The sequence below is a fragment of the Canis lupus genome, chromosome 26 (genome assembly GCF_003254725.2).
Source record: "Canis lupus dingo isolate Sandy chromosome 26, ASM325472v2, whole genome shotgun sequence".
Lineage (NCBI taxonomy): Eukaryota > Metazoa > Chordata > Mammalia > Carnivora > Canidae > Canis > Canis lupus.
Genome location: NC_064268.1, coordinates 10,998,259 through 11,024,719, shown reverse-complemented (window position 1 = coordinate 11,024,719; position 26,461 = coordinate 10,998,259). Strand labels below are relative to the sequence as shown.

Below are 26,461 nucleotides of genomic sequence, written 5' to 3'. Positions count from 1 at the left end.
CTTTGAAAGCAAGGCACCTGGGAAGGTGCAGGCCCTGGCGGTTGGGGGAAGGGGACGGAGGTGGGGTTGGGGTGGGGTGCAGGACGGCGGTGGAGCTGGGCCTGGCAGTAAGAGTCTGTCGGGTGGAAAAGCCAAGTTGGCATCGGGGCAGGGAGCTCAGGGGGAGCAGGGGTGCAGCCGTGTGTAAGTGGCAGGGTGTTTAGGCCTTGGGGAGCCCTTCCCGGGCCCGGTCGGGAGTTCGGGTCGAAGAAAGAAAGGGGTGCGAGGGCTGGACGCTGAGTGGGGTCGCCGCCTGCAGCTGATGGGGGAGCTGGGCGGCCCCGGAGGGGACGTCAGCCGCAGGCCCAGCCCGCTGCCCCGCCACCCGGCACGCGCGAAGGCGGCGAGCACCCGACCCCCCGCAGGCGGGACCCGGGGACGGGGTGTGAGTGCAGCACGACTCCCGTCTGCCTCTACGTGCCAGGTTCTGCTTTTAGGAGCGGAACCACAAGGGGAGCGCTGACCCCAATCAGCAAGTGTCGCAAACTTGAGGCGTTTCAGGCGGGCCAGGCCGACGGTCTGTGGGTGAGGCGGGACCCGCCCCTTCGGGGACCTCCCCAGCACCCCTTTTCGCCGCTCATCCCCAGACGCAGCGGGGCACAAACCCTAGTTCCATCCTCTAACGCTCCCTCTTCAGCCTCCTGCCGGCGTTACCCGCTAGGTTTTAATTTTTTTTTAAATTTATTTATGATAGTCACAGAGAGAGAGAGAGGCAGAGACACAGGCAGAGGGAGAAGCAGACTCCATGCACCGGGAGCCCGACGTGGGATTCGATCCCGGGTCTCCAGGGTCGCGCCCTGGGCCAAAGGCAGGCGCCAAACCGCCGCGCCACCCAGGGATCCCACCCGCTAGGTTTTATCTCAGCTTCCGCTCGAGCTGCAAAAGCCGAACCGACAGGCACTGGAGTGAAAGAAAGTGGCTGGTAGGGAGGACGCCACGGCCCCCCGCGCCCCCCCTCCCGGCACCGGGGCCTCCCCAGAACCGCGCGGGAGCCTGTGCCTTTAAGGGAGGGGGCGGGGCCAGCCCTCGGGGGCGTGTCCGGGGCGTGTCCGGGCGGGCCCGGCGGGGGCGGGGGCGGGGCAGGGCCGGGGCGCGCGGGGCGGGGCGGGGCCGGGGAAGTGCTCGGGGCTCTGCCACCCGCGGGGCGCCCGGATCCGCGGCGGCGGGGCGGGGCGGGGGGCCGGGAAGGCCGCGAGCTCGGCGCGGTGGAGGTGCGGAGCTGGCGGGTCCCAGGCCCGGCCCGAGGTAAGCGGAGCCTTCTCGTCCGGGAGGGCCGGGCGCCGGGACTTCAGCTTCTCCACCTCCGTGAAGGATCGGGGAACAGCGGGGAGCAGCGCCCCGGCGCGGGTCGGGCACCTACACGGTGCAGCCGCGGAGAGCGCCACCGCCCCAGCTTCCCGTCCGCGCCGCCCGCTCGGGGGCGCCGGGTCTTCGGAGCGCGGGGCGCGGGCGGGCTCAGGAGGCGCTGCCAAGTGCTCCCTGTGGCTGAGCACCCGGGACTGGCAGCCCACAGAGGGGGCGCGTCCTGATCTCCAAGCCCGCGACGCCTGAGGCGCAAGCATTTATCGAGCTCTTATTTATGCCCCGATGGGCCAGCATTTGTCCCCATTTTGCAGACGCGGAATCAGAAGCTCAGAGAGGTGGAGTGACCTCCCCAAGGCCGCACAGCTCCTGCGTGGCTGGGGCTGAAGTGGAAACCTGGTGCCGAGTTTCAGGAACCAACAAAAGAGGGAAAAGTTAACAGGTGAGAAAAGAGCGGTGGGACAGGCCCTTTCTGTTCCTCCATTTCTCTGCTCTTCCTCTGGGGCCTTCTCCACCCCCTCCTGCCCTCAAGTCATTGAGAAATAACTATGCAAAGAATTACAAAAAAAAAAAAAAATAACGTTGTTTTCTGAACTTTGTGTCTGCTGATGGCAAAAACAAAATGTGCTCGTCCACAGCAGGTGGAAGAGCCCCAAGAACAAAATCGGTGTGCCAAGGACTTGGTTTTTTTTCCTCCAGTTTGAGGTCTTTGGAAGGACTGAAGCTGGTTTTGCCCTGGCAGTGAGGGAAAAGGCAGACGCTAGAATCCAGCTCGGCTCTGCTGCTAACAGCCTGTGTGATTTTGAGCAACTCACTTCCTTCTGGACCTTGATTTCCCCATCAGAGGAGCTGCTGTTGGCTTTGTGACTTCCTTGCCGTGTGACTTTGGGCAGGTTAGGGAACTCCTCTGAGCCCAGCCCTGTCCTCTGTAAGACAGGCAGGTACAATGACACCTCCACGGTCGTCCTGAGGACTAGAGGAGAGATGTAAGGCACAATGGCTGAGCGAGGACATGGACCTGGCTCTGGGCCCAGGTTTGCTCATCTGTGAAATGGAAATAATAACAGTCCCTCCTCTTGGCCGGTTTCAGGAATTAAATGAGGTCATCTTGTGATAAGTGCTTAGCTCACTGTAAGACCCAGAATGGCATTGCTTAGTCGTCTCAAATTGGTGGCCCAAAGGCCAAGTCCACCCCCAGAAATATGTTTCTATAGTTTTGAGGGCTTGCCAGCTCCCCACCACTGCCCGCTTCTGGTATTTATTTCACTTAGCTGGCCCCCCGGGGCTGAAATCTGTGGAGTTCCTGGATTCATCCTTCCAGCCCGGATATTCCAGTCTCAGGCTAGGGGGTGGGTGTGGGTGGGAGAGGCCTGCATCTCCATGGAGACACTATCGGGTACTTAGGAAGGAGGGCATAACTAATCCGCAGGCTGAAGTGGGGGGGGGGGGTGGCGGGGGGGGGGGGGGGGGAGCCTGGGGCCCTCCACAGAGCCTCCACCAGGAATGCGGTTCTACACTTGGCTTTCCTTTGTAGGGTTGGGATAGGGAGGGAGGGCAGTTTCCTCAACTGAAAAACTTTTCAGTCCCTTCGTGCACAGGCCTAGGCTCTTTGGTGACGCTGTCCCTCCTTGTCACCTCACTCTCTACAGGCCTCCGGAGCTACGGGTTGTTTGGAAGTGAAACACTGCGGAAGGGGAAGCAGAGAGTGAGGGCCGGCCTCCTTGGGGGCTGATGGCCAGCAGACAGCTGAATCTGCAGCGGGTGCTGAGTTTGTTCCGTGTGCTGCTGATGGTGGAGACGGTGTCCGGGGCCAGGGGCTCACTTACAGAGGCCCACATCGGCCCTCAGTTTTCAGCCTCAGGTGTGAACCAGACGCCCATGGATGATGTGAGCATCCAGGTAGGAAGAGGGCATCAGGTGCAGGTGTATTCATCCAGTCAACAAATATTTCCTGAGCATCTACTATGTGCCAGGCACTGAGCTGAGCCCTGGGGTCTACCAGGGAACAATATAGACAAAGATCCCTGCCTTCATGGAGCTAACAGTCTTCTGGGGGGATGGAAGAAGCACAGTAATAAATTTCAGGTGGTAAAATGTTAAGTGTTTTGCCAATTACCTCTCTGGGTGGGAGCTGTGATGGGGAAGGTGTATTTCCAATGATTTCAGAGTCAGTGGTCACAGGTGGCTTCTGTGAAGAAGTGATCTCTGAGCCAAGCCCTGAATGGAAAAAGGAAAATCACTTATACAGACATCTGGAAAAAGAACATTCCAGGCAAGTTTGCTAGTCTGTCTCCAGGAGAGACTAGCAAGTGCAAAGACCCTGGGGCAGCAGCAAGCTTAGTATGCCCCTGGAGCAGTGAGGAGGCCAGAATGGCTAGAACAGGGTGAATGAGGGAGAGAATGTTAAGAGATGAGGAGATGGGGATGAAGAGGTAATTGGTGGTCAGATTACAAAAGGCTTATAGGCTGAGACTAGGAGATGATATTTGTTTACAATAGTTGGGGGCCGTGGAGGGTTTTGAGCAGAGGGATGTCAAAATCTGATTTATCTCTTCAAAGAAGCTCTCTGGCTTCTCTAGGGAGAATGAATTGAGAGGAGCAAGGGTGGCCGCAGGGAGACCAGTGGGGGCTTTTGCAGTTATCTAGGTGAGTGGTGGTGGTGGTTGGGGATAGGAAGGGATTGGAGGGATTTAAGATAAATATTGGTGGCACAACGAGCGAGAGGTACTGATGGGTTAGACAGAAGGGCATGGTGGTAGAGTAGAAGAGAGATTTTGGAGGGGGGGGTTAGAGGGTGGATAGTGGTGCTGTTGACTTGGATGTATGGAGGGAGGAAGAATGGGACCATCTTGGTGAGAGGCAGGAAGTCTTCCTCCCAAGGCAGAGAGGGGATAGGTCACTGAGACAGGCCGTGGGAACTTGAATCACACCATTCTGATGTCTGTAAGCAGAGGACAGGTCACAGTGAAGCCTGAGTTAAAGACTGAAGGCAGGGGACTGCTCACTATGACCCTCTGGAGTCCCTTCCACCTGCAAGGGCCTGGAGATCCTTCCATTCCCCATTCCCAGGAGAATGGAGTAACAGGCTCCACCCCCCCACCCCCCACTTGACCTGAAGGGCTGAGTGTTTGGTGCCCATGCCAACTTTGTGGGGCTGCAAAGTACCTTCATGCCTACCTTCAGAGGCTGGTGAACGGGTCATTATACCCATTTTATAGAAGAGAAAGTGGTTAGTGGTTACTGTGGTCATAAAATTCACTGCTACCTCTCCAAGGAGAGGGGCATGCTCCTCGGGGCAGGAAGACTGCGGTAGTCTGTGGCTTGTGCCAGATAATCTCTGAGTTATTGAGCACTTAGGCCAGCGCTGCGTCAAGCTCAACAAATTCTCCCCTAAACCTCCAGTGATGGGTCTAAACATCTCTGTGCTGTAGATCAGGGTGCTAAGGTTTAGGGAGGGGAAGCTGGCCAGAGCCAGGAGAGGGCCAAATATTTCCCTGGGTGTCCTTAGTGACTCAGGGAAGAGGATGAGAAGGGAACAGGGAAGAGCTGAAAAGTCACCCACCCCAGACTCAGAGCAGTGCCATGTAACTACACCACCCAGGGCAGAGAGCTGGGGACAGGTGGTGGTGGGCCTTGGCAGGGGTGGTGGAGGGGCGGGCATGACCCCCTCAGGATGGGTGCAGGGAGGATGCAGAGGAATGTGATCCTGGAGGCTGACTGGGGGACCTGCCTTGCTAGCTCACGCTGCTGTCAGGGAGATGGAGACAAGCTGGGGTGGGAGTGTCTCCCTGCATCCATCCTGGCTGACCCTGAGGATGGAAGGAGAGCAGGCAGGAAGAGGCTACCCTTGCCGAGTTGGGCTGTTTCCCCAGGAGCTTCAGCTAGTAACTTTCAGGCAGAGCTGAGTTTGAGGGGTGGGCTATGTGCCCTTGGGCAAGTCACTTTGCCTCTCTGTGCCTCAGTTTTCTAATCTGTTAAGTGGAAAGAATTGTGCCGACCTCCGGGGCCTGTCATGAAGACTGAGTGAGACAGTGCCCAACACAGTGTGTGGCAAAACAGTTATGAGGACCTCCTGTGTGCCAGGCACTGGGCAAGACCTTGGCAGGAGAGGTAGACACTACAGAAGTCTATGATCCTACAAATAACTGGAGATTTCAAAACACATAAGTACTTGGAAGGAGAGGACCTGGGGTGGTGAGAATTTATAACTGGGGGATCTACCATAGGCTGGAGGTGGTTAGGGAAGACTTCCTAGAGGAAGCATCTGGAACTGAGGATTGGAGGATGAACATGGATTAATGAGGACAGATGGAATGGGGTACCGGGCCGAAGGGACGGCAGGGGCCGTAAGTACAGCGGGCTCGGTGTTGCATCGGCAGAGAGCCAGGGGGCAGGACTGGGGTGATGGCCAGAGAGTTCAGAGTCCAGTAATCTCACCCGCCGCATGGTGTTGGTGGGAGTTCAGAGAGGGCTGAAGGGTGTGGAGCCCCACGATTTGACAGTTATTTCTCTTTAAATTATGGTGAAATATACATAACATAAACTTCACTATCTGTGAACTTTTTCTGTGTGCTGTTCGGTGGCATTAGCACGTTCACACTGTCATGCGGCCGTCCCCGCGATCCACCTCCAGAACTCTTCAATCTTGCGAAACCGAGATTCCATTAAATGAGAACTCCCCATGTCCTCCTCCCCCCACCCCTGCTTTCTGCTTCAGGTCTCCAGGAGTTTGACTAGTCCAGGTACCTCCTATCAATAGAGCTAATGGGTGTTTGTGTTTTGGTGACTGGCTTATTGCACTGAGCATAGTGTTCTCTATTACGGCTGCCCAGAAGGTTCATCCGTGTAGCACGTGTCAGAACTCCCTTCCCTAAAGGCTGAGTAATGGTCTGCCGTATGGATATGCCACATCTTGTTCATCCATTCATCATCCCTCAGGGACATTCCAGTGGCTTCTGATCCTTTTGGCTGTTGTGAACATGGGCATGCACATTTTCTCTCTGAGACCTGGCTTTCTGTTCTTTTTGGTATATACCCAGAAGCGGGTTTACTGGATCATAGGATAATTCTACTTTTTCCCACTGTTACCGAGAAGGAATGGACATCCAGCACTTTGCAAGTGTAAGGCCTACAACACAATGAGTCAGCTTACATATATTGTAAAACGGTGACCATAGCCTGGTTAATATATCTCATCTCGTATAGATATTTTATTTACTTTTTGTTTATTTTTTAAGATTTTATTTCTTTGTTTATGGGAGACACAGAGAGAGGCAGAGACACAGAGAGAGGAAGAAGCAGGCTCTTTGCAGGAAGCCGGATGGGGGGGCTCAATCCCAGGACCCTGTCACGAAGCTGAAGACAGACACTCAACCACTGAGCCACCCAGGTGCCCCGATATTTTTTTTAAAAAAAAGAAAAAAATTTTTCCCCTCATGATGAGAACTCTTACGATATATCGTCCTAACAGCTTTCATACCTACCAGAGAGCAGCTCTAACCGGTCACCGTGCTGTGCGTTACATCCCTGTACTGGTAACTCTCTTCAATTTTGGGGGGGAATCGCCGTGTTTTTTTCCCCACAGCCCCGCACCACTTGGCATTCCCACCAGCAGTGCACAGGGGCTCTGACTCCTCCCCATCCCGGCCAATACTTGCTATTTTCTGGCTTTCCTTTATATAGTAGCTATCCTAATGGGCGTGAGGTGGTATTTACAAAGCGTTTAACAGAAAGTTTGAGAAGGGGGAGGGACCTCTCCAGGCAGAGGAGGACAATGCTTAAGCAAATGCATGACATGACGATGGATAAATATCCATTATATAGAGCGCTGCTTCGCCAAGTCAATAAGAAGAAGCAAACATTCCAAGAGAAAAGGCTGGCAGTTCGAAGGAATACAGATGGCCATCAGCACACGAGAAGGGCACTGACAAGTAACCAGGGGCTTGCAATTGAACAGTGAGGAGGTTCCTACCACCTCGGCCTGGACAAGGCTTAGTGGCAGGTGCAGGTGCGAGTGTGTATAAGTGAGGTTTGAGGGAGTGTATTTTGGCAGAACCCATCAAATGTCTAAGCTACTTGTCCTTTAGCAAGAGGGATGGGTCCAGCCCGTATCTTTTGGATGCTACCATTTTGGTGGGTTTCTGTTGACTTCTAGTTGCCAGCATCTTTTTCCAGAACTGCCCATAAGCATGGTAGGCAGGAAGTGCCTACATGGGAGGCAGGTGAGGATGCTCCTCAGCATCCTCACCTGATGTCCAATAGGAGTCGGTGTATAAATACCACAGCTCCCTTGCCCCTGGGATTACTAGCCCTGGGAGGGCTGTCCCAATCTGGCCTCGCTGGCCTTCCTCCTCCCATGGCCCCATTGTGATGCTTGTATTTCATACACTTCCCAAACATGTACTTACTCATAAATTCTTGTTTCTGGGGGAACCCAGACTATGATGCACTCTGACTCAGTACTTTTACTTCTAGAATTCTCTTTTTCAAAATATCCTCACATGCACTCAGAGAGTCAGTCATGTGAAAGGATGTTTGTTGCTGGGAATACTAAAAAATCGGGCGATATGCCCACCGCTGGGGAAATGTTACCCTTCCCCCCTGGCTGCCTCTCATGTGTCATTCAGGGCATGAAATGTTCCCCTGATGTTTAAAGGACTCTACAGGAGGGATGCCTGGGTGGCTCAGTGATTGAGCATCTGCCTTTGGCTCAGGGCATGATCCTGGGGTCCTGGGATCAAGTCCCACATTGGGGTCCCCACGGGAAGCCTGCTTCTCCCTTTGCCTATGTCTCTGCCTCTCTCTGTGTCTCCCATGAATAAATAAATAAAATCTTTAAAAAAAAAAGACTACAGGGAGTCCACAGGGAGTGTGATGGCTAAGGACAGGGTTCTAGAACCTCAAACCAATTGGATTCCAACCCTGTCTACCACTGAGGGGACCCAGGACATGACCTTAGTCTCCTTATCTGTGTATGGGGTGTGATAATAGTCTCTTCCTTGCAAGACTGTGAGACAGATTAATTGAGATAACATTTTAAGGTCCTAGCACTGTGCCTGGCATATAGAAATTACTCATAATGCTTTGACTTTTATCACCTTCCTCATCATTACATGTACCAATATATTAATAGATGGCATTTAGGTGAAGTGGTAAAAGGGAATTATAGAAACAAGAGATTTGAGGTGGATCCATTTCCGTAAAACAAAACCAACTGTGTAATAGGTTGTATATACAAGGTCGTTATGCCCGTACAGGGCCTCTGGAAACTGATCGTGGTAGGAATTTTGGACAGAGGTGGAATTATGGGGGTAGGGATGAGAAAGGGGAATTTAGAAATCTTTATATATTGTTTGGTTTTTGTTTTGGGAAACAAAGACGTATTCGTGAATTAGTTGTGTAAACAACTTTATTAAAAAAATTAAAGTGCACAGTTGACACTTGGAGGGTGTTGGGGGTGCTTAGGGGTTGGGCTGAAGGAGGTGGTCTTCAGCTACTTACAAGGTCCTGGTCCAGCTGCCCTCAGGGTGTTGACCCCTGACGCCCCGCTCCATCCCTTCCTGCAGTGTCGTGAGGTGTGCAGCCTGAATGTCTCTGACCGTTGTGACTTCGTCCGGACCACCCCTGACTGCCGCAGCCAAGGGGGTTACCTGAATTACCTCGAAGGCATCTTCTGCAGCTTCCCACCTCACCTCCTCCCTCTGGCCATCACACTCTATGTGAGGCCCTGGCCCAGGGGTTAGGGGCTGAGCGGGGCTGGTGGCCCAAGTTGGACCTAACCGTTCCCTTCCCGCTCTGCACCCCCTCACCCCCCACCCCCCACAGGCTTTCTGGCTGTTTTACCTGTTTCTGATTCTGGGAGTCACCGCAGCAAAGTTGTGAGTGTGGCCTTGGGCTCACATCCGGCTTATAGATGGGAACAGAGTCCCCGGGAGGCTGGCATTCGGGTGACCCCGGGTTTAGGGGAAGGATGGCCGTGAAGGCACACAGTTTGCTTTTCCTCCGTAGCTTCTGCCCTAACTTGTCTGCCATCTCCACCACGCTCAGGCTCTCCCACAATGTGGCAGTATCCTTTAGTCCCAGGCCTGGGCCCCGGAGGCCGGAGGGCGGCTGGAGGGGTGGCTGGGAGACGGGGTGGCGACTTGTGGCCCCGGAAAGGTCGGGCCGGGGCCCCTGCTCTGCTGCTCTGTGTCCCCTTGACATGCTCCCCCCATGGCGTCACCTTCCTGGCATTTGGGAACGGCGCCCCTGACATCTTCAGCGCCCTGGTGGCTTTCTCGGATCCGCGCACAGCTGGCCTGGCCTTTGGGGCGCTGTTTGGTAAGAGCGGGGGCAGCAGGAGCAGGCGGTGGGGCAGCGGGAGTGGCCACGGGGCGGGCTGAGCTCGGCGTCTCGTCATCCAGGTGCTGGTGTGCTGGTTACCACCGTGGTGGCCGGTGGCATCGCCATCCTGCGCCCCTTCACCGCCGCCTCCAGGCCCTTTCTCAGAGACATCATTTTCTACATGGTAGCCGTGCTCCTGACCTTCACCGCGCTCTACCTCGGCAGGGTCACGCTGGCATGGGCCCTGGGTGAGCAGCCACAGGGTTAGGCAGGGTCATCCCGGGGCTGCCAGGTGGGAGGCCGGGGGGCGGGGTGGGGAGGACACGGGCAGGTGGCCAGCAGGACAGAGTCACTTTTGGTTCCAAGTGAGGGAAACTCTACTCAAAGCTGGCTTGAGCCAAAAAGGGGAACATATGGTTGAGATAACCAAAAGGGCAGGGTTTTGGAGACTGGGGTGATGTTCTGGATTTTCAAAATGTCACATTTTAACAAGCAGTGTAGCCAGGTTGCTGACTGTGGCTAGCAGGGTCCCTGCAGTGTACACTCTCCACTCGTGATCCATGGATAGAGGCACAGTTCACAGAGGGTTATGGAAACCACCGAGGGACACTGGGATGCAGGGATGTCCAGGGATCCACCGGGGACCAGCAACAGTAGGAGCCCTGAGAGGCAAGGGGTTGGTGGCCAGAGCCTAGCGAGGACTGGAGGCCTAGACCTAGTGCCACCAAGCACAGGCGACAGTCACAGAGGATCCCAGGTTCTGCCTGGGACAGGGCCCACACCAGGGAGGCAGCCTGGAGAAAGTACCACAGACTCTCTCTTGCTGCCTTCTGATTTGTCATCAGGCCCCTTTGAGCCAAACCCAGTGTAGCCAGAGCTCAGGGCACAGAGTGGGACACCAACCCTTAGCACCTGAATAGGGTCCTGGAGGCCCCTGTCTGTGCCAGGTATTACCTCTTTGATTGCCAGATTATGGGGGGCAGGAAGGGAAGACAGGCCAAGGAGAAGCAGGGTAGCGGGCAGGCGGGGGGGCGCTCTAGGAAATGGCCAGTTACCTACTGGTACTGGGCTAGGCCAACACAGACCACCACCACCAGGCACCAGCAATAGAACTGACAGTGCTTGTTCTCTGGGGCTGTGGCCAGGACGCCACTTGGTGACGGCTTGCACCCTTGTCTGCAGGTTACCTAGGCTTGTACGTGTTTTATGTGCTCACTGTGGTTCTCTGCACCTGGATCTACCGATGGCAGCGGAGGAGATCCCTGGTCTACTCCATGCCAGGTACTCCAGGTAAGGGTCTGAACTGAGCTCCCAAGGGAGGCCAGTGGGGGCTGGCACCCTCTGCGCCCTTCACTACTCCCTTACATCTCTGGAGGCCAACGTCATTGTCCATCTCCTCTTTGTGCTTTTTCTGCTTGTTTTACCAAGGTCCCACCTGAATACTTTTGTTTGTGCTGATTTCACTTTCATCCTCAGTTTGTCCGGTTTCACCGGCTCTTCCTCCTCCATGCTCTTTCCAGGGCAACATCTGGCTAAGGGCTGTCACTGCTAACATCCGGTAACGATCCCCCTTCCCCCGGGTTTGAGCCCAAATGCCTCCATATACACCAATAGGTGTACACACGAACACACATGCCTACATAGCACACACACATACAAATACATGTGTGCACAAATAGGTGCAGGCACACACCTACATGACACACAGACGTACAGATATACACATGCACAAGTATATATACATACATACCACACACATACGCAAATCCATATACAACACATGTACGAACATACACAATTGACTGGTGAACAAAGTGCAGGTGCCAGTGACTCCCCCTACAGGAAGTCTGCTGTGATTTTTCCTCTCCTCCCCTCTGTCAACTGAGCCTTCAGGGTTCAGCACAGATCACGCCTGTGTTGTCTTCTAGACCCATCGTAGCCCATCAGGCTGGAAGAAAAGGAGAAATGAGTCCTGGAGAGAGGCCTAAAGTCACATAAAGGCAGGATGGGGACTAGCAATGAAAAAGACTATTTTCCTTTTAGGCCCCTCTTTGCTGGGCTCAGGCTGAGGACTTCCGAGAAAAGTTTCAGACTGAAAAAGAAAAATACGATGGGGTCCAAATTCTGAAAAGTACAAAATGGAAGTCAGCAAATGTTTGAATTGTGTCTTCGAATGTGCTTGTTAAATTTGGCTTTGTAGCTACATCATCACATCTGAAGATGTTTTTTGAGTTAGACTCTCTCACTCAATAAGAATCCTGAGCATTCCTGGGGATTGCTGAGAAATGCAACGTCCGGAGGGCCCAGACACTTGCACCCTGAGAGCAGCCCTGGCCCTGAGGGGTCCTGCCCTGGCCTGGTGGTGACGAGGGTCTAGGCCTCTTAGCTGGCTCGTGTCACATACCCCTCTCTTCTACAGAAATGCTCTCAGATTCTGAGGAGGAACCAGTGTCTTCCAACAGCTATGACTACAGTGAGTCTGGACTCTGTGCCCAGCGAGGGTGGGGGCACCAGGGCAGGGCTGGGGGCACGGAGTGGGGAGATGGGGTCCATGAAAGCAGCCTCACCTCCCATTGCACAACTGTTGAGCCAGGCCCTGGGCTGTTCCTTCTTCCAGAGGTTTGGCAGGATTTGGGGGAGCAGAGAGGGTCTCCTGGAGGCTGAGCCCGCCCTGGACACATGTCCCTCTCCCCCTTGTACGCCCAGGTGAAGAGTACCGGCCACTGCTCTTCTACCAGGAGACTACGGCTCAGCTCCTGGCCCAGGCCCTCAACCCCCTGGATTACAGGAAGTGGAGGAACAAGCCGGTGTCCTGGAGGGTCCTCAAGGTGTTCAAGGTAGGAGGGGGGACCCTGGAGCCAGGCTCAGGGTTCCTTGACAGCAGCAGGACAGTGGCCACTCAACCATCTCCAGCTCAGTGAGAGGAGAGGGGCCAGGGTCTGCTGAGACCCTCTCAGAATAGATGACCTGGGACTTGATAGGGAAATCGAATTATAGTTTGGCTGATGGCCTGCCCTGCCCCCCATGGAGGAAGGATTACATCTGGGACAGAGGGAGAGAGGAAGGAACCCCTCCTGACTTGGTGAGGGGGGCCCTGGGGCTGGGATGAGGGAGTAGGTCAAGGGGAGTTCAAATGAGGACAAGATTGGATTGTTCTGACCATTTGCTGCTTTCATGGGCTGAAGTTTCCTGAGGATTAGATCCTAGTGGGGTGCCCAGGCCAGTTTATGGAAGGCACAGCTGTAGCTGCCTTCCACCAACCAGAACAGAAGAGACAGGGGTCTCACCTCACAGCCCTTATCTCCTCCTGGACATAACTGGAAGTGACCAACATGAATAGGTTTTAGGCTTCCTCAGTCAGAGAGGGGGGCAAATAATGGAACTATATTTGTACTCCACACTGGCTCTGGCAGCATGATGACCTTGGGCCTCTCTGAGCCTCAGTCTCCTCCACTATGAAATGCAGAGAATGATAGTGCCTTCCTTCTGGTGTGGTCGTATTTATAAGTTATTGAGGCAACAATGCTGTGTAACAAACAACCCCCCAAATCGCCCTGACGTACAAGTGACACTATTTTCTCTCGTTTGTCTGGAGGGACTGTACTTCATTCAGGCTGTGTTTGGAGGCTCAGGTCTGCCCAATATCTCATTCTGGGGTCACTGGGTACTTGGGGGTGTGCCCTTGTCTTGGCACAAGAGGCCAAAGCAAACTTCACAAGCACATTTTAAGTCTCTACTCCTGTCGCACTCCCCAACCGCCCACTGGCTGGAGCTAGTCACCTGGCCTCGTTCAACATCAGTGAGGCAGGAAAATATATTCTGCAGACTCTAATCACTTGACAGAGTATGTGGGCGTTTAACTGTGTTGCAGGAAGGAATTGTGAACAGTAGCAGGCCTCTTACAGTCATTGTGACAATTTAATAAAAACTAATGTGTGAAAGGCTGAGTACAATGCCAAACAGCCATGCCTCATTTCATCGCACTTGGCTTTACTAAGCTTCGCAGACACTGCGTCTTTTACAGATTGAAGGTTTGTGGCCACCCTGCATTAAGCAGGTCCACTGGCACCACTTTTCCAAAAGCATTTGCTTATGCCATGTCCCCGTGTTACATTCTGGTGTTTCCTGCAATATTTCAAACTTTTTGCTACTACTATATTGGTCGTGGTGATCTGGGATCGGTGATTACACCTTGCTGGAAGCTCAGATGATGGTTAGCATGTTTTAGCAATAAAGTATTTTTTAATTAAGGAATGCACATTTTTTGAGACACCATGCTACACACTTACTAGACAGTGTCACATAAATGTAACTTGTATATGCACTGGGAAACCACAAAATTCATTTGACTCGCTTTATTGCAACATGCGCTTTACTGAGGTGGTTTGGAGGTGAACCCATGATGTCTCGGAGGCTTGCGTGTAGTGAGGGCTCCATCCATGTTATTGTTAATTTAGTTATTGGCTGGGACCACAAGGTGTGGAGTCCATTGGAGCTGGCCTTGTATTCCAGCTTCATGTCCCTTTCTGTGTGTCTTTGGAAATATTCCTTAACCTCTCTGAGCCTCGCTTTCTTTTTCCAGAAGGTGAGAAAAATAATAGTTCCTATGCACGGGGTTGTGTGGTCAGGAGTAGTGGATGAGGTGCCGTGGTCAGCTGAGTAATGGCCCCCCCAAAGATGTCCATGTCCTGATCCCCTGAAACGTGACTATGTTACCTTCATGGCAAAAGGGATTTGCAGGTGTGATGAGGGTCTAGAGATGCAGAGCGTCTCCTGGATTATCCGGGTGGGCCTGATGTCATCACAAGGGTCCTAATAGGGAAAGACAGGGGGCAGGGGGGCAGAGTCCGAGGAGATGTGATCCCAGAAGCCCAGCTGGGAGTGACTGGGGGCTACAAGCCAGGAGTGCAGGTGGCCCTGGAAGCTGGAACAGGAGCGCGGCCCTGCCAACCCCTTGGTGTTGGGACGCTGTTCCCCAGAGCTCTAAGGGAATACATTTGTGTTGCGGAAGGCACTGTTTTGGGCTTGTGTTCCAGCAGCAGGAGGTGACTACTTCGGGGGCTTGGCCTGGGCCTGCCCAGAGCCCGTGCCTCAGCCACAAGAGCCACATTCTTGCATAACTGAGCGCAGGGTGCCTCCAGCCCGGCGCACCTCCCTGGTGACACCCTCCCGCCTTGGCACACTTGACAGCTGCCCGTGGAGTTTCTGCTGCTGCTCACCGTCCCCGTCGTGGATCCTGACAAGGAGGATGGGAACTGGAAGCGGCCCCTCAACTGCCTGCACCTGGTGATCAGCCCGCTGGTCTTGGCCCTAACCCTGCAGTCGGGGGCCTGTGAGTATCCCCTCCCCCAGGCTAGCCCACCGTCCTCCTCCTCCCCGCATTCCAGAGTTTTCTTCTCAACCACACCTGGGCCCAGGGCTGGAGGCAGAATCCTGGGCAAACAGCAGGCGCTGAATATATGCTTGGGCCGTAAGGGACACCAGCCGCCCACGCTCCAGTGGCCCAGCGCCACTGGCTGCAGAGGGAGGCTGGGCACGGCTGGCCCTTGGACCAAGTCTAGCCTCTGCTCCTTCGCCTGCGTTACAGTGTTTGCAGATTCCACATCAGAGGGCAGGTCTGGCCTTCCCAAGATCCGGCCCGTTCCTGAGGCAGGATCAGCTGGAGCTGAGAAGGGAGGCCTGATGGAGTGGGGGTGCCCACTGTCCGCATCAGGGCAGCCCTCTCCCTTGCCTATTGGGGCGCCTGGCTGGGGGATTGGAGGTTTTTCTGTTGGCTCCAGGCTGTCTCTGCCCTTTCTGACGTGCTCTGGCTCAAGAAATGCCCAGTGTTGCCAGGCGTCTTCCGGTTCCTGCTGCTTTGCCTCTTCCTGTTGTCTATCTTTATTTATTTTTTATTTTTTTTGGTTATTGTTGTCTATCTTTAATATCTCATGCTGCTGTTCCTCTCTGTCTCCTGGGCACCACCTGGAGGTAGAGGAAGTAGGGCATTGGTGGCAAATGCATGGCTGGGCTCGTCATTTTTTGCTGTAACAAGGTCAGTAAACTCCCTGTGGGTCCCCTCCCAGATTTATGGGGCAGGCGGGACACTCTGAGAGAGCCCACCAGGGCTCCGGTGACCCCAGAGCCGAGAAGGGTGCCCCCTTAGGGGTGCCAGCTGTCTGGTTCATGCGGCTCTCATTCCCCCGGGCAGGGGCACTGCCGGGGACTCACTTTCATCTCTGTGGCTTCTTAAAAGAGTGGACTCCCAAGCATCAGTCATTCATGAGCCATCTTCTTGATTTTTCTCCCATCGTATACTATTTCTATTTGACGTTTTTCTCAAATCTGCTGTTTTTAAACTTAAATTTATTGAAAAGGAAACTATCACACATGCACCAATAGGAAATTGGCTTCATTGACAATGCATTCAAGGTAACTACAAAGATAAATTCAATAAAAATAACGCATCTGAGCCAGGAGCCCTTGCTCCGTAGGGCGTGTAGCAGGTGTTAGAGACGTTACAGACCTATTAGCACCAATGGAGACTGAAGGAGAAATCGCTCGCCTGAGATGGGATTCTGACGTGGTAGCGTCTTGTCCACGTTCAGCACCATCTGGTATTAACGGGTCCACACTGGGGAGGTACTGGTTCAGGCTAAAGCATTTGTGACTCCCTTCCGGGCTGAGCCTAAGCAGAGCCTCCCAGCCTCCTCCCTCTCTAGGCGACCCCCAAAGCCATCTTTCTAAAGTGCTGCTTTTCCTATGATGTGGTCACTTCTCCACTCAAAGACCTCCATGGCTCCCCGGTGCCTCTTGGTGCAAGTCCCCCCCCTCAGCCATCCTTAAGGCAGCCTCATCATCCTCTAGTCTCTTCTGCTTGGTTCCTTCCCACCCAGCTCTCCCTTCTTCCCCTGCAGCCCTTGTACCTTCTCTTTGCTTATGCCTCATTGTACATCCCCAGCACTTGAAGAAGCCCTTCCCGACCACCCCACACTCCAGCCACCTCCTAAAATTCCCCCAGAACAGGTGTGGCAAAAACAGAGAAAGGGCCCACGCTCGGGTGTCAGGTTCCAAAGCTAGTACCACTGGTCAGAAATGTGTTCAGTGAAAATTGCCTCCTGCGATTCACACAATGTGTGGTGGACACGACTTTGTGTATCAGCCCCCTCATGTAATTCTTTTTTTTATTTTTATTTTTATTTATTTATGATAGTCACAGAGAGAGAGAGAGAGAGAGGCAGAGACATAGGCAGAGGGAGAAGCAGGCTCCATGCACCGGGAGCCTGACGTGGGATTCGATCCCGGGTCTCCAGGATCGCGCCCTGGGCCAAAGGCAGGCGCTAAACTGCTGCGCCACCCAGGGATCCCCCCCTCATGTAATTCTTATGGCAGCTGACATTGGACAGCCAATGAGCTAGACTGGAAAAGAATAAGAGGAAAGTCTTGATAAAGTGTCTGGGCAGCCAAACCATCCATTGCCTTTGAGACCAGTACTGACTCCCTAGTGTTGAAAAGGGTTGTGTGGAGAATTCTGGAGCATATTGCCTGCCTGTAGGGTTTTCAGGTTTTGAATATTAAGCCTCTGGAACTTTCATAACTTTTTTTTTTTAAAGATTTATTCACTGTGGCTCAGTTGGTTAAGCATCTGCCTTCAGTTTAGGTCATGATCCCAGGGTCCTGGAATCGAGTGCCATGTCAGGCTTCCTGCTCAGCAGAGACAAAGTCTGCTTCTTCCTTTCCCTCTTCCTCTGTGTGCTTGTTTGCTCTGTCTGTCTCTCAAATAAATAAATAAGTCTTAAAAAAAATAAAGATTTATTCATTTATTATTTTGGGGGTGGAGGGGCAGAGGGAGAGGGAAGGAGAAATGTCAAGCAGACTCCCTGCTGAGCATGGAGCCCAATGCAGGACTTGATCCCACGACCCTGAGATCACGACTTGAGCTGAAATCAAGAGTCAAATCCTTAGCTGACTGAGCCACGTGGGCGCCCCCAGAACTTTCATAACTTTTAATGGGTTGGTTTGTGGAGTGGACTTACCAAGAGAGCAGGTGCTGGGCTCCAGGACCGGGGGTAAGGGTTGGGTTTGACTGTACAGTTCATTTAGCTAAGTGATGCCCATCCATTGGCCATGCCTGGCTGGAGGGTGCTGCCTTGAAGCTCAGTTCGAAGAAGCGTCACTATGATGGTTGATTAGTGATGTCTGCCATGGGCCTGGAGGGAACAGTGGTGGTGAGTGGGCTTAGCATTCCCATCCTACCCTCATGGCAAAAGGCTGGGGAGAGTCTATCGTCTGCCTTCTTTTCAATATGGCTAGCTTCTGGGCAAGGGCTCTGACTTTAATTTCCCTGTCCTTCTGAAGTACCTGGGATAGCTCTGGGGACACTGTATGTCCAAACAATTGAGTATAAGTGAGCTTTGTCCCTGGGTCTCTCCACCAGGCCCTCCCACCCATCCTGGGGAAAGGGTGCGTCCTCTGGGAGCTGGGGCCAAGCTGAGGCGGTGCCAAGTCCCAGCTCCCTTTCTTGCCTCTCTGCAGATGGTGTCTATGAGATAGGTGGCCTCGTTCCTGTCTGGGCCGTGGTGGTGATTGCGGGCACAGTCGTGGCTGCCGTGACCTTTTTCGCCACCTCCAACAGCGAGCCTCCCAGGTTTCACTGGGTAAGAATCCTTAGCACTCCAAGGTGGGGCAGAGGGGCACTGGAATCTCCAGGAGGATGTCCGGTTCGTGCCCCTGGGGCAGCCAGGCCAGTAATCACTGTTCGTGATGATGGGTCTTTAAATTCACTTTGAGTAGTTTTGTAACTGTTCGAGGTTCTCTCTCTCTCTTTTTGGTAACAGCTTTTATTTTATTGAGACGTCATTCACATACCATACAATTTGCCTATGTAAAGTATGGGATTCGGTGGGTTTTATTATACTCATAGAGTTGTACAACAATCACCACCAGCTTTAGAGCCTTTCAACACCAAAAAAGAAACCCCATGAAAGGGCAGTCGCTCCCCTCGCACCTTCCCCCCCACCCCTGGCCACCGCCAGTCTGCTCTCCAGGTCTGTGAAGTTGCCTGTTGGTGACCTTTTCATATAAATGGGATCATATGATACGTGGTTTTTTGCAACTTTGCATCATGTTTTCAAGGTCCTTGCATATGCACTGGGCAGGGATTAGCGAGTCCCTCCTTTTCATGGCTGACTACCGTCCACTGTACGGATGCAGCACGCTTTGTTTTTCTGTTCATCATTGGTGGACACGGGTTGTTTCTACTCCAGGGATGTTACAAGGAAGACAGCTGTGACATTTGTGTAAAAATTCGTGTCTGGAAAGAGGCTTTGCTTCTCTTGGTGTATTCCTGGGTGAAGCTGCGGGGTCAGACTTATGTTTCTCTTTTTGAGGAACGGCCAGCTTCTTTTCTGCTGCCCTCTCGAGGAAGCTTTCTTTCTTTCTTTCTTTCTTTCTTTCTTTTTCTTTTTCTTTTTCTTTTTCTTTTTCTTTTTCTTTTTCTTTTTCTTTTTCTTTTTCTCACAGAGAGAGAGAAGCAGAGACATAGGTAGAGGGAGAAGCAGGCTCCCTGCAGGGAGCCTGATGTGGGACTTGAGCCCAGGACCCTGGCATCACACGCTGAGCCGAAGGCAGACGCTCAACCACTGAGCCACCCAGGTGTCCAGCACCTGTGTTTCTAACAGCCAGATTCCAGGGATGGAGCGGTCTGGTGTTTGCAGTTGGTTTTTTTTTTTTTTTTTTTTTTTTTTTTTCCATTCTCTCCACCCTGCATTACTCTGAGGAACTTTTAGGCAGTTTATTCAGATTTTACATATTTATTGACTTATTTGAGAGAGAGAACACAAGCAGGGCGAATAGCAGAGGGAGAAGCAGATAGGCAGTTTGTTCAGAATTTACTCTTGAAAGTTCAACTAAAATGTTCATTTTTTACTATTTATTGATAAAAACTCGTAGCTTTCATCTTGAGAAACTGAGTGTGTCAACCCAAAGGAGGTCAAATTTTCAACAAATTGGTGATTTAGAGAAGTTCAGCTGGTGTTTTTACTGGTTTTTGAAGTCTTGGCACACACTCCAAGATGGATGTCCCTTGAGAACCTAATGCTGAGTGAAAGAGGCCAGTCACAAAAGGCCAGTCACGTGTTGTGTGAGGCCGCATCTGTGACGCGTCTAGGACAGGTGAATCCATACAGACAGGAAGCAGAGGGGTAGTGGCCTGGGGCTGGAGGAAGGTTGGGTGGGATGGGGAGTCTCTGCTCCTGGGGATGCAGTTTCTTTCTATGGTCATGGGACAGCATTTGGTCTCTAGACTGGAAGCTGAAGAAAGCTATGTCGAGCTCTTTAATACTGACATTTAATACTAACATTTCATTGAGCAGTTAGTATGTGTTCCCTGAACCTATTAACTCATTTATGTTCATGACAATCTCAGAGGATACGTACTGTGATCAGCCCAATTTACTGATGAGGAATGGAGACCATGTCCCTGTTGGGGACCATATCCCTGTTGGGGACTGGCCTTGGTCCCATCAGCACCAATTCTCTCCCCAGCTCTTTGCCTTCCTGGGCTTCCTGACCAGCGCCCTGTGGATCAATGCTGCCGCCACAGAGGTGGTGAACATCTTGCGGTCCCTGGGAGTGGTCTTCAGGCTGAGCAACACTGTCCTGGGGCTTACTCTGCTGGCCTGGGGGAACAGCATAGGAGGTGACTCAGGGTCGGGTGGGGCTCTGGGATGAGTGCAGCCACATTCCCGCTCTTTGCTCCCCTAGCCAGAGCACATGTGCACAGGCCCACTGTTGTTTTGGAATGACCATCACTGGGTATCGTGGTGAGATGGCCTGGATCGTACCCTGGCCAGGAGACTACAGAAGCCCCAGCCTTTCCCCCAGTCTCTAGTGTGTGGACACGTGGCTCCCCAGAGTTCAGGCAGGACATGGAGCCCGTTGCAGCCAACCATGCTGAATGTGTACATGGGTGTGTGACATACACAGGCATTCACACATGCGTACATATCCCCTTCTCTAACTATAGCTGCCAGGTTGGGTTGGCTAAGTTGTGCACTGCACAAGAGCATCCAAACAGGGAGTCAGGTGGGCTAAAATCTAGCTCTCCTTCCACTCACCTTTCTGGGCACCTTTTCTGAATTTGTATAAAGTTGCTGTGCATGCTAGCAGTAATGGTAGGTCACACCCAGAGTTGCCCCTGGTGGGAAAAAATGGGGTAAAAAGCATCCAGGAGGGAATTGTACCATGGGATGCTGTGGCCACAGCACACAGCTAGCTAGTGCAAGGCCCAGATGGGCGTTCATCGGTTTTTGTTGACTGAATGACTGTGGGTAACAATAAGGGGTGAATGACCAAGGAAGGCCAGGGGGAGCCACTCTCCATTCAAGGCCGTCTCTCGTTTCCACACAGATGCCTTCTCAGACTTCACGCTGGCCCGCCAGGGGTACCCACGGATGGCATTCTCTGCCTGTTTCGGCGGCATCATCTTGAGTATCCTTTGTGGGGCTGCCCTCCCCTTGGCACCGGTGGCACAGGCTCCAGCGTTCTGCTCTGTGGCCCACTCCAGGGATTGGCTCTTGCTCTAACACCTGGAGCAGGTTATACAGCTGCAGGGGCGTCAGCTTCCTCATCTGTAAGATGGGTGTGGAGAGGACTGACCTCAGATGGGTTGTCGTAAGGACTGACCGAGGTGAGACAGAAATGTGTGGCACCTGGCAAGCACTCAGTGGGTGGCAGTGGCATTTTCAGTAGATGCCCCATGCTGAGCTTTTGTGTGCCCTACGGGATGCCCGCCTCCTCTTGCTTAGAGACATCATGGTCCATCAATGTTAGGAGTTGGCAAGCCTGTTCTCACAGGGCCAGAGAGTAAATATTTTAGACGTTGTGGGCCACACCAACCTCTTCTGCAACTGCTGGACTCTGCGGTTATAGCGTGAGAACAGCCATAGGCAGTACAGAAATGAATGGGCGTGGCTCTGTTCCAATAAAACTTTATTTAAAAAAGCAGACAGTGGGCCAGATGGGCCTGCAGACTGTAACTTGCCACCTACCCTGGTCTCTATAGAAAAGACAAGGACAAGCAAGCAGCCTGAGGCTCTGAAAGGAGATGGTCTTGGGTTCCAGTTCTGGCACCACCATGTGCCATCTGTGTGACCTTGGGACTTCGCACACATCTTACTCTCTGCACCCCAACAATCTCGGTAAATTCAGAACAAGTTGGGATGAAGATCGATGGTGGGGTAAGGCACCCAGGACGGTACCTGGCACAGGATGTGTGCCCAACAAACGGTGGGTGTTGCTGGTTGTGAAATAAAGTAATATTCCTTGAAAGCACTTGGAGTCCAGCTCTCCCCTGGCTCCACACGAAAGGGCCTGTGGGGTGAGCCTGGTGCCAAGCGGTGGCTGTGCGGCACGGTGGCGGCGACCGTGAGGTGAGCCTGTGGTTTGTAACTCCCCGCTGGACAGGGGCTTTCCTGGGCCCACTGTACCCACTGGGACCTGCTCCTGATCCCTCAGGTTGGGGCTGGAAGGAACAAGCCCCACCTGGAGCAGAGTCCCCCAAACAACACCTAGAGATGGCCTTGACCTCTGCTCTGTCACCAGTCCCCCAAGGGACCATGGGTGGTCACCTCACCTGGCCACAGGGAAGCCAAGTGCTTACCAGGTAGCCAGCACTTCTGTGGCCTCATTCCCTCCTTTCAGACTCAGTGCAAAATGCACACGAGACACTCGCCTTCCTTAAAGGGCTGACACTGGGAGGGCTCTCTTCAGAGAGGGTGTCTTGAGGGTGAGGGTGCGTAGAACATAAGGCAGGCTGATGCGCATGCGGTTGGGGTTGCGGGGTGTCATTCCAGCAAACTTCCTGAGCTGGGCCACAGATATCCTGGTGGGCGTGGGGCTGGGTTGCCTGCTCCAGATCTCCAGGAGCCACACGGACGTGAAGGTGAGCGGCCAGACACTTGTGCCGGGGCCCCTTCTAATGTGGACCCCCCAGGTGGGGGACTTCACATCTCGGCGGGCATCTGCTTGCTGGGGAGGGGCCTTGTCTGAATTTGGGACGAGCCTGATTGGTAGAATGTTTTAAAAATATCTTGCATACAGGGTTGAAAAAAACATGCTGCTTACAAGTTCACAGGGTAACTGGGATGTGGCTCTGGGGAAGGGGCAGGAGGGCTCTGGATTCAGGTACTGGTCCCATCACTCAAGTCTCTTGCTGTGTGACTGTGGGTGAGTTAGGGCATCTCTGGGCCTCAGTCTCCTTGCCCATGAAGTGGAGGTGATGGTCTCCCCCGCCAAGCTTCCTGGGGAGCAAGCATGAGGTGAGGGCCGGGCCAAACATCTTATCCCAGCACTGCCCACGGAGGGCAGACTGAGAGAGGAAACTAAGGCAGCCATAGCAGGTGGGAGCCTGGCAGGTTTGGAGAAGGTTCTGAGACTCATCAAGTGGGGGTTCTCACATGTCCAGGATGCCCCAGGATTTCCTAGGGGAGCATGAGACCTCGGTCCCAGGAATTCAGGAGGTAGGGGGCTGGAAATTTGCATTTTTAAAATAAGTTTAGGGATCCCTGGGTGGCGCAGCGGTTTGGCGCCTGCCTTTGGCCCAGGGCGCGATCCTGGAGACCTGGGATCGAATCCCACATCGGGCTCCTGGTGCATGGAGCCTGCTTCTCCCTCTGCCTGTGTCTCTGCCTCTCTCTCTCTCTGTGTGACTATCATAAATAAATTAAAAAAAAATAAGTTTAAAATAAGTAGATAGGTGGCTTGAGAAAGCCTGTTCTAACAAGGTTGAAAACCCTAAGACCTGCAGGCGCCAGGAGGGTAACCAAACCACCTGGGTGACTCAGGTGGGCTGCACGTGGCCAGATACTCCAGATTTTCTAGAGAAGAAATCAGGAGTCCTAGGGGAACTTTTGCTCGCCTCAAATATTGCACAGGGTGACACCCATTCGACCCACTGGCTGCCAGTTTGCATTGCACATCTGGCATCTCTGTTCTGAAGCACTCGATTCAGAGACCAAAGGAGAGGGAGAGATTGTGACGGGGAGGGGTATGGTTTGCAGCCCCTCGCCCCCACCCTGTGAGAGCACTTGGGGTCTTGTGAGGCTGAAAGATGGTGACGTTAATGGGACCGGTCACCCACTGTCTCTGGGCTCCCACTGTTCAGCTCAGCCAGTGACGGCTCTTGTGGCCTGCTTGTCACTAGCTGGCAGCAGGGCCAGCCTTTGGTGGTGGCCACACCCACAAGCAAATGGCTGCTTACTGACTGCTTGGGAAGTCGTCTTTTTTTTTTTAAGATTTTATTTATTCATGAGAGGCAGAGAGAGAGAGAGGCAGAGGGCGAAGCAGGCTTCCTGTGGGGAGCCCCGTGCAGGACTCAATCCCAGGACCCTGGGACCTGACCCGCAGGCAGCCGCTCAACCACTGAGCCACCCGGTGCTCCGAGAAAGTTTGCTTTTCTTTTCTTTAAATAGACGATCTTTTTTTTCTTGAGGTGGGGAGGGGCCGAGGGAGAAAGATAATCTTAAGCAAAGGCTCAATCTCACAACCCTGAGATCTTGACCTGAGCTAAAATCAAGAGTCAAGAGTCGGATGTCCCACCAACGGAGCCACCCAGGTGCCCTGGAAAGTTTGCTTTCCTAAAAGGTAAACACCATCTGCAAATTTTGTTTATACTCTTCCTGGGTTTAAGAGGTTACTTTCTTTATCAATTCCCAGGGAGTTCCAGATAATGAGGCTTTAGGGTTGGCTCCCTGAGGGGCCTATTTCTTCCTTTTTCTTGCTCCTTCTGGAGTGTGTGTGTGTGTGTGTGTGTGTGTCCGCGTTCCGCTGCCTTTGTACTGAGTTTAGGAAATGGTCCCCCTGTTAATGAAGTAGGACACAAGGCATCAGGCAAGGTCACCATGGAAGGTCTTCAGGGAAAGTCATCACGGAAGGATGGCCACAGGGCTGTGCTGGGTGGAGGACACAGCTTGCTCTTAGACACTGCGTGGTGTGGGATTCCATTTCTGGTTCAGAATTGGTGTGCGGATCTGGATGTGTGTGCACAGACGTCACTGTGTGGGGAGGCAGGATAGGGTATGGTCAAGAGCTTGGACGTCGGTTTGGGCTCTGTCACGCACTCGTGACTGTTTGCTCGTCCATGCATTGGGGGTAATGGCGCCCCCTCGCAGGGGGTGGGAAGGTGAGAGGCTGGCTGGTGCAGGTAAAACACCCGGCACAGCGGCCAGTGTCGATTCTGCTGTGGATGCTAGACAAACGTTAAGTCTGGAAGGAAGAGAAGTGGGAAGAGGACAATTTCACTTCTTTTTGCTCTTCTGTAGGGGGGAGCAGTTTGCAGCATCTGCATGGAACATGTACATGTAACGGACGGTCTCGGTTTCCTAGGGCTGCTAGGACACATGACCTCAAGCTAGGTCGCTCAAAGCATGAACTTCAAGGTGGAACGTGGCCAAAAGGCCCAGTAGTCCTGCACTGGCCCCTGCGGGGGCGACCATCGGGTGGCTGCAGTGACCCGGCCTCTCCCTCTGTTCCCCTACAGCTGGAGCCAGATGGACTGTTGGTGTGGGTCTTGGCGGGCGCCCTGGGCCTCAGCCTCGTCTGCTCCCTGGTCTCGGTCCCCCTGCAGTGCTTCCAGCTGAACAAAGTCTACGGCTTCTTCCTGCTTCTCTTCTACAGCAGCTTCCTCGTCGTGGCCCTGCTGACCGAATTTGGGGTGATTCACTTGAAAAGTGTGTGAGTGACGCCACGTGTCTGGGGCCGCCTAGTGGCCGGGAGATGTCACTGCAGGTGGCTGGAAGGAGGCGCGGCCCGGGGAGGGGGGCTGTGAACCGGACGGCTCCGGGGGGGCTGCAGCCGCCCTGTGCTGGGAGAACAGCCAAGCCTCCTTCTGGAACATCAGAGACCGGGCTGCGCCGTGGGCGGAGCTGCACACAGAGGCTGGCCGTCCTGGGATCATCTGTGGGGCTTCTCAGAGGCCGAGGGCCTTCCCCGCCCGTGTCGCCAGCCCCGCGCGGCGTTCCAGGGCCCTAGTCACGTCCTGCTGCCTTCCTGCATCCTCTCCTCAGGGCTCCAACTGCTGCCAAACCCCGGCTTAGGGTGTCAGGGCAATTCCGATGGTGGGCGGGACACCATGGGCCAAGGACACCCCGGGCCGAGTTCTAGAGCTGTGCCGTCCGGCGGAAATAGAACATGAGACACATACCCGATTTTGAACCTTCTAGTCACGTTAATAAAAGCCAAAAGGCAGGTACTGTATCATACACATTATTCAATGGCTCCAAATATTAGCACAGGGCCCTGGCCCCATCATGGCCACTGTATTGGACGGCACAGCTCTAGACTCTGCTTCTAGAACTGTCTGCTGGCTGCTGGCAAGCTCCTCCGTGCCCTGAACCTTGGGTTTCCTCAGCTGTGAAACAGGAGCCCGTTCGACTGTGCTCTGTGCCTACCTCAGGGGGAGCCCGGGGCTGGGGTTCCAATGCCTGGAAGCTCCAGGGAAGACGGAGTGAGTGCTTCCCGGTGCCTTCCTGCTGTCACTAGCTCTGGACCTGCCTTTTCAAGAAGCAACTCTTCAGTTTGCCCGACTGCCTTACGCCAGCAGCAGCAAAAGGATTCAACTGTCTTTTTTTCCAGTGCAAAAATTATTAAATATTTCAAGTGTCCAAAGCAGCACATCCATCTTTTACTGCTTCTTCCTTACCTGGGCCAGGTGATGTGTGTTTGGTTCCAAGGCCAAAAGGCTCTTGGGCCTGATGTATCTGAGCTTTGAGGCAGGTCTAGGTGTGGGGCGGAGGTGGGGCCAGGAGCAACCATGGATGGG

The 26,461-nt window shown here is 53.5% G+C and overlaps 1 protein-coding gene across 7 annotated transcripts; it reads left to right on the top strand.

The window, feature by feature from the left end:
* The first annotated feature begins 1,147 nt into the window (after positions 1 to 1,147).
* On the top strand, positions 1,148 to 26,313 carry SLC8B1 (solute carrier family 8 member B1). 7 transcript variants are annotated; one of them, XR_007406108.1, is made up of 18 exons: positions 1,148 to 1,284; positions 1,656 to 1,783; positions 2,991 to 3,240; positions 8,907 to 9,059; positions 9,166 to 9,218; positions 9,349 to 9,407; positions 9,556 to 9,660; positions 9,744 to 9,911; positions 10,846 to 10,953; positions 12,083 to 12,136; positions 12,370 to 12,500; positions 14,854 to 14,995; positions 18,178 to 18,299; positions 20,188 to 20,341; positions 21,052 to 21,132; positions 24,219 to 24,285; positions 24,963 to 25,079; positions 25,181 to 25,319. XR_007406108.1 is itself a non-coding variant. In XM_049101701.1 (18 exons), the coding sequence occupies exons 3-17, from the start codon at positions 3,073 to 3,075 to the stop codon at positions 25,053 to 25,055; spliced, it is 1,656 nt and encodes a 551-aa protein (XP_048957658.1). In that variant the 5' UTR covers positions 1,148 to 1,284; positions 1,656 to 1,783; positions 2,991 to 3,072; the 3' UTR covers positions 25,056 to 25,079; positions 25,181 to 25,319. The 7 variants fall into 7 exon arrangements, 5 of the variants coding, with proteins under 5 accessions (XP_048957658.1, XP_048957655.1, XP_048957656.1 ...); XR_007406107.1 differs by lacking the exon at positions 24,963 to 25,079 and adding an exon at positions 22,521 to 22,585 and having other exon boundaries at positions 24,134 to 24,285; positions 25,181 to 25,263; XM_049101701.1 differs by lacking the exon at positions 24,219 to 24,285 and adding an exon at positions 22,521 to 22,585.
* Positions 26,314 to 26,461: the final 148 nt, after the last annotated feature.